Source organism: Salvelinus fontinalis, chromosome 11, assembly GCF_029448725.1.
Source record: "Salvelinus fontinalis isolate EN_2023a chromosome 11, ASM2944872v1, whole genome shotgun sequence".
Taxonomy (NCBI): domain Eukaryota; kingdom Metazoa; phylum Chordata; class Actinopteri; order Salmoniformes; family Salmonidae; genus Salvelinus; species Salvelinus fontinalis.
Window position 1 is genome coordinate 31,335,309 of NC_074675.1, and position 17,973 is coordinate 31,353,281.

Here is a 17,973-nt window from a genome sequence, read left to right on the forward strand (position 1 = left end):
ATTTCTGCATCCATTTTTGGACTTAATTATATCTACCCATTGAATCTTGAGAAATATAACATAAATGCCTCATGAACAAAGTTCAAATGCCAAACACCATTTTTCAGAATGACTTTTGGGGAAGAGTGTGCCTGAAAAGAACAGTTCTTCTCAGTTTTACGATGTCATATACTCTGCTGGAGTTCTGAGGAGCTGGTTGGTTCTGGTACTGTGTATCACTTTTTTAATATTGAAATGTGGACATGCACATCTATGATGGCAAAGGGATCTTCCAAGTAAGCAAAGGTAAGACTCATTAGCCAGGGTGTGGTATTTAAATGGAAGCAATATTGAATATTTTCATTACTGTGTTGAATTCCACATAGTAACCTACGTATGAATGACTACCGGTTCTCCCATATTGCCTCCTCATCCTACAGACAGATAATAACGATTAATGACATCAGTGGTGTATGACTCTGACTGCTATTTTCAGTGTCCCTGCATGGTCTGGAAGGTCACTGTTCCAGTTAGGGTGTTTCCGTGTCTATGTGTTTATGTCTATGTTGTCAGACAGACACCCAGCAGCCCGGTCATTGTCACTGCTCCTGAGAAGCAGAAACAGGTCGCCACGGAGACCACAAATCACAGGAAGTGACATCACCACAAGATGTTACCTGAAACGTAGAAGGGTGGCCTTTGTCAGTATCCTGGGACCCACTACCTAATGAGAAAGTTGGCAGGTGTTTCATGTCCCTCAGCCACACTGACCTATATAGCATGCAGAAGAAGTCATGCAAACACTTCTGCAGGTATATGAAGCCAAGAGGGAACTGCACAGACACTGTTATGATATTTTTGCTCTCTCTCTCTCTAACCTTCCTCTCTCTGTCTTTCTCTTCCTACGTCTCTTTCTTTCTCTCTCTGTCTATCATTTTCTATCTTTGTCTGTCTCGCTCTCTCTCTTTCTCTTGCCCCGTTCCCTTTCTCTAACCCCCACTTTCTCTCTATCTGTCTCTATCTCTCTATCACCTTCTCTTTCTCTCTCTCGTTCGCCCTCTATCTCCCTCCTTTCTGTTTCTCTGCAACATTGAGTGGTCTGCTCATAAAGTAACAAAGCTACCGGTATCTGTGAAACACCATGACCATGAACCACACAACCAGCAGCAGCTAGGAACCACACTCCAAAACCACCACCATCAGACTGATCAACACAGTGACAGACCCCAAAACTCATCTTCTAACTCTCAAGCTGAGTGAAGGGGTATTTTCAGAGAGCAACTGTAGAATGTGACTTCTTTTTCAGCTATCATACAGGAATTATTTTATAGAACAGCAGCCCTCATCAAAAGGAAGTCTCTGCTCTTTCTCCTCTCTGCTCTATCTTCTCTGTGTGTTTTGGATAGTCAACTGCAAGCTATCAGTGACAGTGTTATATAAGGACATACAGCCAGAGGATATCAGCCAACGCCTTTCTATCTATCTACCAATCAATGTGCTTGGTGGGTGCAATATGAAACAAACATCTGCACATTTTGATGTCAAACCACAAGCTCTGATCTCATCAATTCAGGTCTCTATTCTTGTTCCATCCTAGTGTCTTCCAATAATGAGGAAGAAACCAGTATGTGGCAATGTAGCCAACCATAAAGAAGAAGTTGATCAAAATGTAAACACGCTGTCAACGGCTATTCTATTTTCCGTCTTTGTACATTTCTCTAGAATCATTCTCTCTGTTTTTCTGTGTACGGTGAAGAGGTGTGATCTCAGAGTGAAGTGGTGTGATCTAAGCAGACTGTCATCATATAGGAAGTAAAGGCGTTTGTTAGAAGGACTGTAGTTATAGAGAAAGTCACTTGTCTGTGGGGACAGAATGGAGCACACCTTGCTCTGTTTGCTGCTATGTAAGTACTGAGTTAGTGTGTTTGTTTATGAACACTAATTACCTGATTTACTAAGAATTTAAGGTAAAAAGGAATAAGACATGAATGTAAATGGTGTTTTATCCCTTATTGAGAATATAAGTAAACAGCTTAGTAAACAGCCCTAAAAGGAAATTGCAGCAAATATGCTGTAGGAATATATGAAGCGAGAGTGAGTGACCACTCTACATTGATGTTGTATCTCCGTGTGAGCTTTTCTAGCCGATGCCATGCAGACCTGGTTAGTGTGGTGGTCTGCATTTAACCAGGTCATTACTCAGGAACTAAAGAGTGGTGCTAACTCAGTGGTTGTGAAATTTGCTATCAATGATAATGAATATAAAATGCAATATTTGTTGGATGTGTTGTATAATCAAGTTGTGATTATTGTAAATGGTTGAGGGTTCCTTCACTACAGTCATAGTAAACTGTGTTAATAAGAGATTAATGACTGGTGTTTTGGATCTCTGTACTCTCTCTGGGAAGTCAGGTGCCAACATGGGAAGTCAGTGGACATTTAAAGCTGCAGTAATGTAATCCAAAATACCACAAAACAGTCAGCCTGCGCTTGTTGTGGTATACGGCTGAGGGATGGGGCTAAGGAAATTCATTCATCTACATGTTTACAATAATTGTAATAAAATAACCATATTGTAGGTTATGATGGGATAAGACAGTTGTACTAAGCTAATGAGGGAATTCAAAATTATACTCTTCAAGAATAAATGGCTGTGTTTCATTTTAAAGCGCAAAAATCGATGTAGAAATCATAGATTTTACCTTTAAAATAAAGTACAGGATGGATTTGGTAAACAGTGACATGAATATGGCATGCTATTTATTTCAAGCTAATATTGGAATAATGTGACTTTCTTTGTTGTAGTGCTGAGTACACACATCTACTCTGGACACTCTGAACATGATGATGGTAGATATTATATTCATACACTTGATCAAGCCTTCATCTCTTAATGCTTCATCATATTTCTTTGTTTGCGATTTTTTAAATGTGCTTTTGAGTGTTTCAAAATAATATGTGTAAAGTAATTGTATGATGCTGGTTTTATTTTGTGCAGGAAAGGCAAAGGCTGTTCTGACCATATACCCCACATCCTCCCAGATATTCAGGGGAGAATCTGTCACTCTCAGATGCAACATACAGAGGGGAAAAGTCACTGACTGGAAATACACATGGCGCAAGGATGTGGTAGACTCCTTCAGTAGGAAGAATGAATATGAGATCAGAGAGGTTAAGATGTCAGACAGTGCTGACTACAGGTGTCTGGGTACACGTATTACTAATCAGCAGAAGCATTCTGAGTGGAGTGATGCAGTCAGACTGACGGTGACAGGTAAGTCATTTTATCTCTCATTCACAACAGTGCCTCCATGCCCATAACCACTTGACATTGGTCCCCATTTTTATGAGGCTATTTCATCATTTTAAAAAGGTCTGCCTACAGTGGTTGCTCCACTAAAAGTCTTGCGATTATGCTGCGATACTTAGAGGTAATTTGTGGTTTAGTACGGTACCCTGCGTCACCACTTCATTGCTCCAGACCAGCGCAAGGGGGAGTTAGAGCACTGATTATGTTTTGGGGTCCTACTGTGTCTCTAACTGACAATGAATGGGCGTCATAAACCTAACTAGAAACTGATAAATGTTCACGACTTCAGTGTTATTTACCAAAACTGTTACACTAAGGTTTTTATTATTTTATTTTGTTAGGATTATTTTGCTCTTACTGTAGTAGTTTAGGCAACCCCGACCAGTCACGTTGTACAGTTCCTGAGTGGCGTAATGGTTTAAGCCCCTGCATAGCAGTGCAAGTTGTGTTGCTACAGGTGCTGGTTCAATACCTGTGCTGTCCTTGAATGGGAGAACCATGAAATGACTAAGTTTTTGGTTTCTCTCCCTCTAAAAACATAAATAAATAATTCTAAATAACAAGCTGGCTTTATTTACAAATTAGTAACATTGTCTCACCCCATATTGAAGAATGGCCTTTTTCTCGCTCATTTTACATTATTTGAAAACTAAATAATCTCCAAAATATTGTTATTTTTTAAACAAAGTGATTGTTATTAATTTAGAATTTTATTAAAGCCCCTTGGATATTCTCACAGATATATTATTAACCCTGTTATTAGCAGGACAATATATATTGGTCATATTGGTCATGGCTCCCTAGCGGCGCACAATGGGATTGCCTTGCAGTTCTCCAGCTGTACCTATTGAAAGCGAACGAGGTTCAAGGCACGAGGGCAGGGGGCACTGGATGGGCCACAGAGCCGCGCCAGAAGATGGACCTAGCCAATGGGGAAGGGAGGAGGAGGAGGAAGGGAGAGGGAGGATGGACCCCCACCCCACCACACTAGGTAGCACAGAGCAACGCTTTAAGGGGCATTGCACTAATAATTGCGCTGACTAGAGAAATGGTCCCGCTGTTCTTAGTGCCACTCTGCACGTTCAGAGTAAAACAATGTAACTAATAATGGCATCTTTATGCTTTCGTTAACAAAATAATGAAAAAATACTCTTTCAAAATGCCAATGGTTATTTAGTTACGCATCCATAACATTTTTTACATTTACATTTATGTCATTTAGCAGACGCTCCTATCCAGAGCGACTTACAGTAGAGTGCATACATTTTTATTACATTTTACATACTGAGACAAGAATATCCCTACCGGCCAAACCCTCCCTAACCCGGACGACGCTATGCCAATTGTGCGTCGCCCCACGGACCTCCCGGTTGCAGCCGGCTGCGACAGAGCCTGGAGGTGAACCCAGAGACTCTGGTGGCGCAGCTAGCACTGCGATGCAGTGCCCTAGACCACTGCACCACCCGGGAGGCGTAATAACGAATTACTTTGGGAATAAATATCACTGAATTACAGAAATATCCTCCAATCCTCTATATTTAATAATTGGCGGAGAGTCACGCCATATTTTTTTATATACTGTAGGTCTATCGTATGCGACATGAGTCTCACTAGTGTTGAGTGATGTGCTGTAAAAGGGGTGTAGGTCTTATTTATTTAAAGAGTATATTGAAGTTAGAAGCAATATGATTTGAAGCAATAGCCTACAACTATTTTAGCACCGTTTCGCACTGCTCTGAGACAAGCATGGGGACTAGTCTTGATAAATCAATGAGATTTTTATTTTGACTGAATCTCCTTTTGGGTATTGGTTAGACTACAATTACGGTGTAGAAATGTTATGCTCTGTTATGCTCTTGTAACCTTTATTAAACTAGGCAAGTCAGTTAACCTCTTGGTGACAGGGCAGTATTTTCACATCCGGATGAAATGCATGCCCAAATTCAACTGCTTGCTACTCATCCCCAGAAGATAAGATATGCATATTATTAGCAGGCGAAACCCCGAGGACAAACCATTCAGATATTTTTTTTTGAGGTCACTCTCTTTTCAATGGAGTGTCATTGGGAATCCAGATTTCTAAGGGACCTTCTTGCAGTTCCTACCGCTTCCACTGGATGTCAACAGTCTTTAAAAATTGGTTGAGGTTTTTCCTTTGTGTAATGAAGAATTAGACCTGTTCAGAACGAGGGTCACTTCAAGTGTACTGTTAGATAGAGGTGCGTGACCAGAAAGCTAGCTACAGTTTGTTTTCCTCCTGTATTGAACACAGATCATCCTGTCTTCAATTTTATTGATTATTTACGTTAAAAAATACCTAAAGTTGTATTACAAAAGTAGTTTGAAATGTTTTGTCAACATTTACAGGTCCCTTTTGAGATATTTTGTAGTCACGTTGCACAAGTTGGAACCAGTGTTTTTCTGGATCAAACGCGCCAAATAAACTGACATTTTGGATATATACTGACGGAATTAATCGAACAAAAGGACCATTTGTGATGCTTATGGGACATATTGGAGTGCCAACAACAGAAGCTTGACAAAGGTAAGGCATTAATTCTATTTTTATTTCTGCGTTTTGTGTCGCGCCTGCAGGGTTGAAATATGCTTTTCTCTCTTTGTTTACGGAGGTGCTATCCTCAAAAAATAGCATCGTTTGCTTTTGCCGAAAAGCCTTTTTGAAATCTGACATGGCTGGATTCACAACAAGTGTAGCTTTAATCTTACATGTGTGATTTCATGAAAGTTAGATTTTTATAGTCATTTATTTGAATTTGGTGCTCTGCATTTTCACTGGCCTTTGGGCAGCGTCCCACATATCCCAGAGAGGTTAAGAAATAATTCTCATTTACAAGGACAGCCTACTCCTTTCTCCCCTTTGGGGAATTGAACCCCAGTCTCCCGTGTGCCCGCACGACAAGGGGATTCTTTAGCTAAATAGCCCAGTATGGTAGCCTACTCCCGACCGTCACGTTGTACAGCGCCATATTTTCCGATCCGTACTAACGAAAACCCAGAGGGTTTTTAGTTTTTCTTAGAATAGAGACACAATAATATTAATCAAATTAATCCCAAACTCTAAAATTAATTGGAAAGGTAAATACAAATTATTTGTGACATTGTGGTTACAATAAAGAATGTAAACAAGATGCTGTGTTTTTATTTACAGTAGTGATGGACTGCTGGTGGTATTTTGAAAACAGGTTTTTAAACACTTGTAGCCCGATTAGCAGGACAATAGAGTCTTTATAGCCCGGCTACTGTAGATGTGAACATCCCCCTACCTGCAATGTATTCGATGCTTAAGTACTCTGAAGTGTTACATTTCTAACTCAAAACAGCAGTACAGGATTTCTTCATCAACGTCTTTATGCTTTCGTTAACCTTTTACGGGGGCAGCCCGACACCGGTACACTTATGACAACATCCAGCTCAAAGTGCAGGGCGCGAAATTCAAAATCTATTTTTTTTTAATATTTAACTTTCACACATTAACAAGTCCAAGACAACAGATGAAAGGTGCACATCTTGTGAATCAAGCCAACATGTCCGATTTTTAAAATGTTTTACAGGGAAGACAAAATATGTAAATCTATTAGCTAACCACGTTAGCAAAAGACACAACTTTTTCTAACTCCATCAGTTTCTTACTCCATCAGGTGCTATCACAAATTCGACCAAATAAAGATATAAATAGCCACTAACCAAGAAACAAATTCATCAGATGACAGTCTGATAACATATTTATTGTATAGCATATGTTTTGTTCGAAAAATTTGCATATTTCATGTATAAACCATAGTTTACATTTCAGCTACAATCCAAAATTGCACCGAAAGCAGACAGAATATTTACAGACACCAACGTCAAATAGCTAATTACTCATCATAAAACATTTCTGAAAAATACATAGTCTGCAGCAATTGAAAGACAGGCATCTTGTGATTCCAAACAATATTTCCGATTTATTAAATGTTTTACAGCGCAAACAAAATGTATCGCAATATTAGCGTAGCTACAATAGACAGAAATAATTGGGCGCCCATGGCCAGTTCACATGCACGACAGATATATGAAATAACATCATAAAATGGGTCTTACTTTTGCTGATCTTTCATCAGAATGTTGAAGAACGTGTCCTCTGTCCAGATGAGTCGTTGTTTCGATTCAGAATGGCAAATGTCCCTCTTCAATTAGCATTGGCACTAGCCGAGTGGCATAAATTTCTCCAACGTAAACACAGTCAGAGGACGGAACACGGCAAAACTCCCGAATAAAGTTTCAATAATCTGATTAAACTATATTGAAAAAAACATACATTACAATGATATGGTCACATGTATCAAAAAAAAATCGAGCCGGAGACGTTAGCCGTTCGTTACCAAGGCAAAACAGAAGTCAATCCCACTTCCTTCAGAGTACCGGAAGTGGACCGTCACGTCAAAGAAATAGGTTTTTTTCCACCAAGAGGAGCAAAAAAAATTCTTCTCTGACATCCTCTTTACACCAATAGGAAGGCGTATAGAGTGTCAGCAGACTCCTAAGTGTTAAGACCATGTATAGGCATCAAGTTGAAAAGAGCATCGATTTCTGACATTTCACTTCCTGGTCAGGAAAAGTGCTGCAGAAGGACTTCTGTTTCACTCAGAGAAATAATTCCAACTCTTTTAGTAAATAGAAAGTGTTTTCTATCCAAAAAGAATAATAATATTCATATTGTACGAGCAAGATTTGAGTAGGAGGCCGTTTGAAATGGGCACGATTTCACTGGCTACTCAACACTTTGCCTTGCAGCCATTAGAAGTTCTTATGGCTGCAGGGCGGTGCCGGTACACTTATGACAACAGCCACTTCAAGTGCAGGGCGCGAAATTCAAAAGATATATTTTTTTAATATTTAACTTTCACACATTAACAAGTCCAATACAGCAAATGAAAGGTACACATCTTGTGAATCCAGCCAACATGTCCGATTTTTTAAATGTTTTACAGCGAAAACAGCACGTATATTTATGTTAGCTCACCACCAAATACAAAAAAGGACAGACATTTTTCACAGCACAGGTAGCATGCACAAAGCCAACCTAACTAACCAAGAACCAACCAAACTAACCAACAAACAACTTTATCAGATTACAGTCTTATAAGATGTTATACAATAAATCTATGTTTTGTTCGAAAAATGTGCATATTTCAGGTATAAATCATAGTTTACATTGCAGCTACAATCAGAAATTGCACCGAAAGCAGCCATAATAATTACAGACACCAACGTCAAATACCTAATTACTCATCATAAAACATTTCTGAAAAATACATAGTGTACAGCAAATGAAAGATAGGCATCTTGTGATTCCAGCCAATATTTCCGATTTATTAAGTGTTTTACAGCGAAAACACAATATAGCGTTATATTAGCTTACCACAATAGCCAGAAAGACAAGCCATTTCCCAGCAGTAAAAGTTAGCGATCGTAACAAACCAGCAAAGGATATATAATTTTTGACTAACCTTGATATTCTTTATCAGATGACAGTCCTATAACATCAGGTTATACATACACTTATGTTTTGTTCGAAAATGTGCATATTTAGAGCTGAAATCAGTGGTTACACATTGTGCTAACTTAGCTACTTTTTCCACAACGTCTAAACAGCAACAATATTTTTCTGACACGTTTTCTGACACACATATTCTGACCAAACAGCTATTCATAAACATAACTAAAAAATACATGTTGTATAGGAAATGATAGATCCATTAGTTCTTAATGAAATCGCAGTGTTACAATTCAAAAAAATAACTTCATTACGACATCTAGCTTCGGTATAGCTGAGTACCCAAACGTTGGGCGCCGACGACAAGTTCACATGCACGACAGATATATGAACTTGCATCATAAAATGTTTCTTACTTTTGGTGATCTTCCATCAGAATGTTGGACAAGGTGTCCTTTGTCAAGAACAATCGTTGTTTGAACGTTCATTTTCCCTCTTGATTTAGCAAGCGCACTAGCCAAGTGGCTCGAAGCTGTCCATGTCAACAAACGGAAGAGAACGGAACACGGCAAAACTCCCAAAAAAAATTCAATAATGTGATGAAACTATATTGAAAAAACATACTTTACGATGATATGGTCACATGTATCAAATAAAATCAAAGCCGGAGATATTAGTCGCCTATAACGGAAGGTAAACAGAAGGCAAATCCAAGTCCCCTTTCGCGCCTCCAGAAAACAGGAAATGGGCGGACACGTCATACAAAGAGCCTGTATTCCACTTCAGACCAAGATAAACACAAAATTACTTCTCTCACCGCCTCTTGACATCCAGGGGAAGGTCTATGAAGTGCACGTATACTCTTACGTATCATGCCCATTTATAGGCAGGAAGTAGAACAGAGCCCCAATTTCAGACTTTCCACTTCCTGGTCAGGAAGTTTGTGCCAAATGAGTTCTGTTTGACTCACAGATATATTTCAAACGGTTTTAGAAACTAGAGAGTGTTTTCTATCCAATAGTAATAATAATATGCATATTGTACGAGCAAGAATTGAGTACGAGGCCGTTTGAAATGGGCACCTTTTATCTGGCTACTCAATACTGCCCCTTCAGCCCAAACAGGTTAATAAGGGAACATAGAGCAATTGCTTCTACAATAATAAGGCTGGTCAACTCAACACTTCCAAGTGTTGTGTCTAGCAGCTCTGACACAAAGAATACAAAATATATTTTATAGCAAGGATACACCCTCTTAGTCTCCATGACAAACAACAGATGTATGGAATGGGTCACAAGGTGAGACTTGATATATGATCAAGGAGTATCCCCAGCCAGATAGCATTTGTTATGAAAACTGTTCTTATTGTACAGAGCTTAGGCCCCTAAGACGAGGCTCTAATCTCGTCCCTGGTACAGAAACACCAACTACTTATATGGCATAAATCAATTGTAGTCCTGAGGCGAGTGAGACTCTGGGTCATACACTATCCCAGGATAGGTGTAACATCAGAGGTGACGTACAATGGTTCCAGACACTACCCCACACAACTTGTCTCAGACCTTATCTCCTCCAAGGCCAAAGGAGGGAGTGACTGGCGCACATACAAGTCATTTTTTCCTAGTATTTGTATAGTATGAAAACGTTCCAACAACAGCTAAATCTATGGATATTACGAAGCATGTTTCCAGATCTTTAAATTATGCTCTTTTAACACAGCCCTACCCAAAGCTACACTGACCATAACACCAAACCCTGCATACACTGGAGAGAGAGTAACTCTGACGTGTTCAGTGGGGTCTGACAGTGGCTGGAGCTACACATGGTACAAAGACAACACTATTAAAGAAGTGACCTTGTCTGGCAGACACACTACAACAGGCGTCACCTTCACCATCAGTAGAGCTGCTGATTCTGACCAGGGTCTCTACTGGTGTCAGGGAGAGATCCAGTCCAGATCCATATCATCAATCATCAGTGATCCTGTCACTATCACTGTGGAAGGTGAGTAATTGCATGTGTGTGTGTGTGTGTGTGTGTGTGTGTGTGTGTGTGTGTGTGTGTGTGTGTGTGTGTGTGTGTGTGTGTGTGTGTGTGTGTGTGTGTGTGTGTGTGTGTGTGTGTGTGTGTGTGTGTGTGTGTGTGTGTGTGTGTGGGGACATCACTGTATATGTCAGTAATCTGATGACCAGATTTTGGTAAATCAGACTACATACTGTATGTTCAGAAATGACAACTTATGATATGGTCATGTTGTGATGAATGCTGATCAACATTATTTTACATTCTGACGTGTGTGATAATGTTTATTTTCTGTGATGTGTCTGTCCAGAGAGACCTGTGGCTCTTCTGACCCTCCAACCAAACTGGCCCCAGATATTCAGTGGCGAGACTGTCACTCTCAGTTGTGACATTCAAGGGGGAAGAGAGATTGAGTATGTGTTTTATAACAGTGGGAAGTCGGTCTACACCAAAACAGATCCTGAGTACAGAATCAGTCCTGCAAAGAAAGGTCTATATACCTGTGAAGGTGTTCAGAAAATAAATGGCTTAAAACACTCCCAGACCAGTAATGCTATACAATTGACCGTGTTAGGTAAGTCTGTTTTCATGGGATTGCAAGAGAAAGACAGAAGGGATGAGGTCAAATAGCAGACAGTGAGATCAATGATCAATTATATTTTGATTTTAGAGTAAGGTACTATACCATAATAACAAAATGGGTAATTTTTTTATCTTAAATTATTTGAACATTTAACTAATTTAATCGTGTCATTATCCTTTGTAACAGATCAACCCCAAGCTCTCCTGAGTGTCTCTCCTCAGTGGCTGAACCCTGGAGACTCTGTTACTCTGAGCTGTGGGGTTAAAGAGTCATCTACAGGCTGGAGGTTCTTCTGGTACCGAACTGTTCCCTACACAGCTGGGTTACTCTCTCTATCGGACACGTCCTACTCTGTAGAGCCTCTATCTGGCAATGGGACTAGTGAAGACTCCTACACTCTGATCCCTGCTGGTCCTAGTCACACAGGAGGATATGTGTGTAGAGCTGGGAGAGGAGACCCAGTCTATGACACACTCTACAGTGAACCTCAGTTTCTCTGGTCAGGAGGTAACTAACTGCATTGAAACTGCATTTAATCACATTTAAGTCACCCTCATGTCTATATATAACTACTGTATACGTTTGACTCTGTCACTCTTTGTTTCAGATCCGCAACCTTCAGTGTCTCTCAAAATAAGACCGAACAGAACTCAACACTTTACATCAAAGTCTCTCTCACTAAGCTGTGAGGAGAAGAGGAACTCTACTGGATGGAGACTGAAGAGATACCGAGAGAAAGCAGTGGAGTCAGGGTGTGTCTCTAACTGGGGATCAAAAGCAGGGTCCACATGTACCATAAAATCCACACGTAAAAAGGACAGTGGAGTGTACTGGTGTGAGTCTGGATCAGGAGAGTACAGTAATGCTGTCAACATCACAGTGTCTGGTACGTCTTTTGTCCAACAGTCACTAACCTTTTTAACATTACAATGTATGATAATGATGTTCAATTCTGTAACTGAATGGTTGCATTTCATAGAATACAAGCTCATCAGATGGTAATATAGTGTGAGTGATTACTCCAGATTTACAGTTTTATTGACATACTATGTTACACAGATGGCCCTATGATCTTGGAGAGCCCTGCCTATCCCATGACTGAGGGAGACTCTGTGACTCTGCGCTGTACAAATAGATATCAGGAAACAAACCCAATACCGAAGGTTGATTTCTACAAAGATGGAATATTCATCAGGAATGAGACCACATTAGAGATGACCATCCCTGCAGTATCCAAGTCAGATGAAGGCTCCTATAAGTGTAAATTTAATGAAGGAGAATCACCAGAGAGCTGGGTGACAGTGAGAGGTGAGAAAATAATTAAGATCACATAAATTTTCATAATATCTGTGGTCATCAGAGATTTGTAGTGTTAAAAAGCATACTGTAGGTTTGGAGTTGCAAGCTCAGGCTGTTAGTCTGATCTCAAGTCATTTGCCAAATATATAATGTATCTACAGAATTGTTTCACTTTGTCCACTACTTTATTTTGATTTTTTTAACTACCTCAGAGTCTGATGGTGATTTTATGTTCTCTCTCCAGGTGTAACTCCTGGACCCTCTACATCAGTCCTAGTAGGAGTGGTTGTGGGCCTGGTTGTTGCTGGTGTTCTACTGGCCATTCTCCTGGTACTGCTGTGTCGATATAAAAACGCCAAAGGTGAGACTTTTATAATTTCTCATTAAACTTTTTTGTTCATGTTTAGGAGAAAAATGTCTAATTGCAAAAGTTCAAAACATTAATGACCTGATATAATAGTATGCATTTCTCATTACAGGTTCCTGTTGCAACAGGACTTTCTCGTGAGTACACCTGTCTTTCAACTACTTTCCTTTTCATACAGTAAAATAGAATCTGTGTGCTTCATGAGTATCTCTCTCCCTGTAGGCCACCCCAGCCCCAGAGGACCAACCTGGACCCCCAACAGGACCAGGGATCTACCCAGGGCCAGGCTCCTGATGCTGGGTATACACGTCGGCAGCATGGTCAGTCTCTTAGTCCAGACCACTGTTACCCTCCCCTCTCTGTAATTTCACACACTAACTTTTCACCATTCACTTTGTATACAACATGTTACTGTACTTTAAGTCCCTAGACAAGCATGAGGGAAAACCAACACATTCATCTTTCTATCTGTTCTTTGACCAACAGGTGGCGCTAACATCTACGATACAATCACTCTCTCAGACAATAATGACAATGGTATTGTATACCGTCTGTGAAGTTTAGCATGAATACAGTATAGAGTTGTTGTTGCTGTTATTCTTCATATGTTTGATATGACTAGCATACTAACACTAAGTAGAGATATTAGTGTATTACCTGTATATTTCAGATGCTGGTGCTGCTACTACTGGACCAAGTGATGTGATGTACGCCAAGATTCAACTCAAAAAGTTGGAAAAGAAAAAGAAAAGTAATTCTCAACCGTCCCATACAATAATACAAAATGCTGCATTGTTTTTTACTCATGAAAAAAGTCCTCCTCCTCAGAAATGCCAGCTGATCCAAAAGAAAATCCAGTCTATTCTGAGGTCAAGATGGGGAAGACCACAGGTAAGACTCATTCTACAGGTTGGCAGTCAGTGAAATATAAATGTGCGATTTTGGAGTTTCAATGAAGATGCAGAATATGCAATAAGCTAATTCCTTCATTTGTTGACTGGAAATGTACATTTTCAGCAGCAACTGGACTTGTTGATGTGACCTATGCTGAGGTTGACCTTTTTATCATTCTGCATATAACTGGTTATATTATTCTGATGTGTTATCCTTACCCCTTACAGAAACTGCAAATCCACCTGAGGCAGATTTGGTCTATTCTCAAGTGAAGCCAGGCACATCCCCAGGTAAGACTAAATATAGTCGTATGCTATTGATATTTAATATGATACTAATATGGAACTAATTCTTCAATGTCAAAGTATACTGTATCAATTGTTAGGTTCTGAACAAACTGTAGTAAAAACTCAGACGGACAACTAGAAAAAGCTCAAACCAAGTTTATTCCCCCACTGGGTCATACATCTGCGAATGCAAGGCATGATTACACAAGCACATATATTTATAACCTTGTAATAGGCGGGGTCAACTCCTTACAAATCTAGACAACCAATACATCTCCGTTGCTAGGCAGGAATTTAATTGGTACCTCTCACTGGTGTAGTCATAGACCTGCCTGATACTAAAACATTTGTGGTTATGGAAGTGCATGTGTGAGATAGGACTGTAGTAGGAGAGTCACTGTGGTGGGCCTCTCTGGCCTCCCTCCCAGAGGTTTCTTCTCACTTCATCTGTTGATTCGACGTCAAGACGCATTCTTCACTCCTCCCTAGTTCTGCAGCTGGCCTGCCTTATCAGAGACTAACTATTGCCCTTCATCTCCCTCCTTAGAAACATGGAACAGAATATGAACTTTCTACACTCAGTAACTTTCCACACACCTAGTTCCCATCTACCCTTCATTGGCCCCAACATATACATTCCTTATACATGTGAAGTAATCAATCGATTCTAGAGTGATAACATGAATAAGTATATTTCAAGCTAGATTTCAACACTACTTAAAGGACGTCTATTTGTTTGATTCTTAAGAGTTTGTTTGACTGCGTGTCCTAAACTACTTTGTGTGGTGATATGTTGCAGGTCCTTGAGGGATGGAGGGATAGCGGGATGGCAGGGCGCACGCACGCACGCACACATGCACGCACGCACGCACAATAACACCTTGTACATTAAGGATTTTTTTCTTATTTTATTTATCAACATATATATTGGATTTAAGCATGGTTTGATTGTGTATTACTGTAACAGCTTTTGTATTGTATGGTGTAATGATAACGGATCTTATCTGCAGCTACAGTAATTGTATCTGCTTTGTATTGTGTATTGAATTGTATTGTTCTGTTGTAAATGTATTACAATAGATTATCTTTGATTTATTATGTCTGTTATTCAGATGATAGAATAACATATTTGCATATGTTTTTCCAAAATATTATAAGTATTATTCATGTTTTCTTCTAATGGCCTGTACTTTTACATTATCTTTGCATTATGCTTTTTTATAAACTTTTTTTATTTTTATCCACCTGATGGAATGAGTGCTTTCTTACAGTAAATGGATGTTAGCATCGTAAATGTTTACATACAACCTAATTCGGTCGAACCTCCTTTAAGTCTAGTATAGATCTTAGGCTCCCAAATGTTTAGGTTAAAGGGGCAATCTGCTATTTCTGCATCCATTTTTGGACTTAATTATATCTACCCATTGAATCTTGAGAAATATAACATAAATGCCTCATGAACAAAGTTCAAATGCCGAACACCATATTTCAGAATTACTTTTGGGGGAAGAGTGTGCCTGAAAAGAACAGTTCTTATCAGTTTTACGATGTCATATACTCTGCTGGAGTTCTGAGGAGCTGGTTAGTTCTGGTACTGTGTATCACTTTTTTAATATTGAAATGTGGACATGCACGTCTATGATGGCAAAGGGATCTTCCAAGTAAGCAAAGGTAAGACTCATTAGCCAGGGTGTGGTATCTAAAGGGAAACAATATTAAATATTTTCATTTCTGTGTTGAATTCCACATAGTAACCTACGTATGAATGACTACCAGTTCTCCCATATTACCTCCTCATCCTACAGACAGGTCATGACGATTAATGACATCAGTGGTGTATGACTGACTGCTATTTCCAGTGTCCCTGCATGGTCTGGGAGGTCACTGTTCCAGTTAGGGTGTTTCCATGTCTATGTGTTTATGTCTATGTTGTCAGACAGATACCCAGCAGCCCGGTCATTGTCACTGCTCCTGAGAAACAGAAACAGGTCGCCACGGAGACCACAAATCACAGGAAGTGACATCACCACAAGATGTTACCTGAAACGTAGAAGGAGGGCCTTTGTCAGTATCCTGGGACCCACTACCTTCTGAAAAAGTTGGCAGGTGTTTCATGTCCCTCAGCCACACTGACCTATATAGCATGCAGAAGAAGTCATGCAAACACTTCTGCAGGTATATGAAGCCAAGATGAAAATGCACACACTGTTATGATATTTTTGCTCTCTCTCACTCGCTCTCTCTAACCTTCCTCTCTCTGTCTTTCTCTTCCTATGTCTCTTTCTCTCTCTGTCTATCATTTTCTATCTTTGTCTGTCTCGCTCTCTCTCTCTCTCTCTCTCTCTTCCCCAATCCTTCTCTCTATCTCCCTCCTTTCTGTTTCTCTGCAACATTGAGTGGTCTGCTCATAAAGTAACAAAGCTACCGGTGTCTGTGAAACACCATGACCATGAACCACACAACCAGCAGCAGCTAGGAACCACACTCCAAAACCACCACCATCAGACTGATCAACACAGTGACAGACCCCAAAACTCATCTTCTAACTCTCAAGCTGAGTGAAGGGGTATTTTCAGAGAGCAACTGTAGAATGTGACTTCTTTTTCAGCTATCATACAGGAATTATTTTATAGAACAGCAGCCCTCATCAAAAGGAAGTCTCTGCTCTTTCTCCTCTCTACTCTTTCTTCTCTACTCTTTCTTCTCTGTGTGTTTTGGATAGTCAACTGCTAGCTACCAGTGACAGTGATAGATAGGGACATGTAGCCAGAGGAAACAGTCATACAACACCATAAAGAGATGTCTGGTGGTCCCTTCTCCTGCTTCTCGGAACAGGAAATATTCCTTCTCCAACCTCCACTATGGTAAGTTTTATAATGATTTGTATTGATTTGAACATTTTAAACACAATACAACTGAGGTTAGCTGGCTTGGCTTGCCACCTGACAACTGAGCAAAGGTGTAACAGTCCTGACCTGTTTTATGTTGTTTTTATGTGTTTATGGTCAGGGCATGTGTTTTGGGTGGGCAGTCTATGTTATTCGTTTCTATGTTGGTTTTGGTTTGCCTGGTATGGCTCTTGATTAGAGGCAGGTGGTTTGCATTTTCCTCTAATCAAGAGTCATATTTAGGTAGGGCAATTACACTGTTTGTTTGTGGGTGGTTGTCTCCTGTGTCTGTGTCTATGTTTGCACCATACGGGACTGTATACGGTTTGTTCATTTCATGTAGTCTGTTCCTGTTCATTTCGTTCTTCACGTTGTATGTAAGTTCGTCATTCAGGTCTGTCTACTTTCGTTTTGTTATTTTGTATCATTTTCAAGTATAGTTCGTTTTGTCTTGTTAAATAAATTCATAATGTCATTTCAACGCGCTGCACCTTGGTTCAATCCCTGCTCCTCCTCTTCGGATGAAGAGGAGGAGGACCGTCATTACAGAACCACCCACCTCTCCAGAGCCAAGCAGCGGAGTCAAAGGAGAAAGGGACAGGAAAAGAAGGAGCAATGGACATGGGACGATGTTCTGGATGGAAAGGGTGTCTACACATGGGAGGAGATCCTAGCTGGTAGAGATCGCCTCCCATGGGAACAGCTGGAGGCACTGAGGAGAGCGGAGGCTACCGGAGAGAGGAACCGGAGCTATGAGGGAACGCGTCTGGCACGGAAGCCGAAAAAGCCCGTGAGTAACTCCCAAAAATTTCTTGGGGGGTGGCTAAAGGGTAGTGGGCCAAGGGCA

The 17,973-nt window shown here is 40.2% G+C and overlaps 1 protein-coding gene and 1 long non-coding RNA gene across 2 annotated transcripts; both read left to right on the forward strand.

Moving 5' to 3' along the window:
* Positions 1-242: 242 nt before the first annotated feature.
* LOC129864709 (Fc receptor-like protein 4) lies at positions 243-13,729 on the forward strand. The gene is made up of 11 exons (XM_055937015.1): positions 243-285; positions 2,978-3,253; positions 10,506-10,790; positions 11,119-11,298; positions 11,578-11,898; positions 11,999-12,277; positions 12,451-12,699; positions 12,935-13,051; positions 13,170-13,194; positions 13,280-13,377; positions 13,544-13,729. Exons 1-11 carry the CDS (start codon positions 243-245, stop codon positions 13,612-13,614), a joined length of 1,944 nt encoding a protein of 647 aa, XP_055792990.1. The 3' UTR covers positions 13,615-13,729.
* A 136-nt stretch (positions 13,730-13,865) lies between these two features.
* LOC129865528 (uncharacterized) lies at positions 13,866-15,345 on the forward strand. The gene is made up of 3 exons (XR_008761388.1): positions 13,866-13,948; positions 14,179-14,241; positions 15,038-15,345. It is a non-coding gene; the product is annotated as an uncharacterized LOC129865528 (long non-coding RNA).
* Positions 15,346-17,973: the final 2,628 nt, after the last annotated feature.

Bases quoted from the DNA above. Each gene is read 5' to 3' on its own strand.
- LOC129864709 (XM_055937015.1), top strand. From the start codon at position 243: ATGCACATCTATGATGGCAAAGGGATCTTCCAAGTAAGCAAAG. The intron at 11,299-11,577 runs GTCTATATACCT...CCTTTGTAACAG, and splicing joins AATCAGTCCTGCAAAGAAAG to ATCAACCCCAAGCTCTCCTG. The intron at 13,052-13,169 runs GTGAGACTTTTA...TTCTCATTACAG, and splicing joins TCGATATAAAAACGCCAAAG to GTTCCTGTTGCAACAGGACT.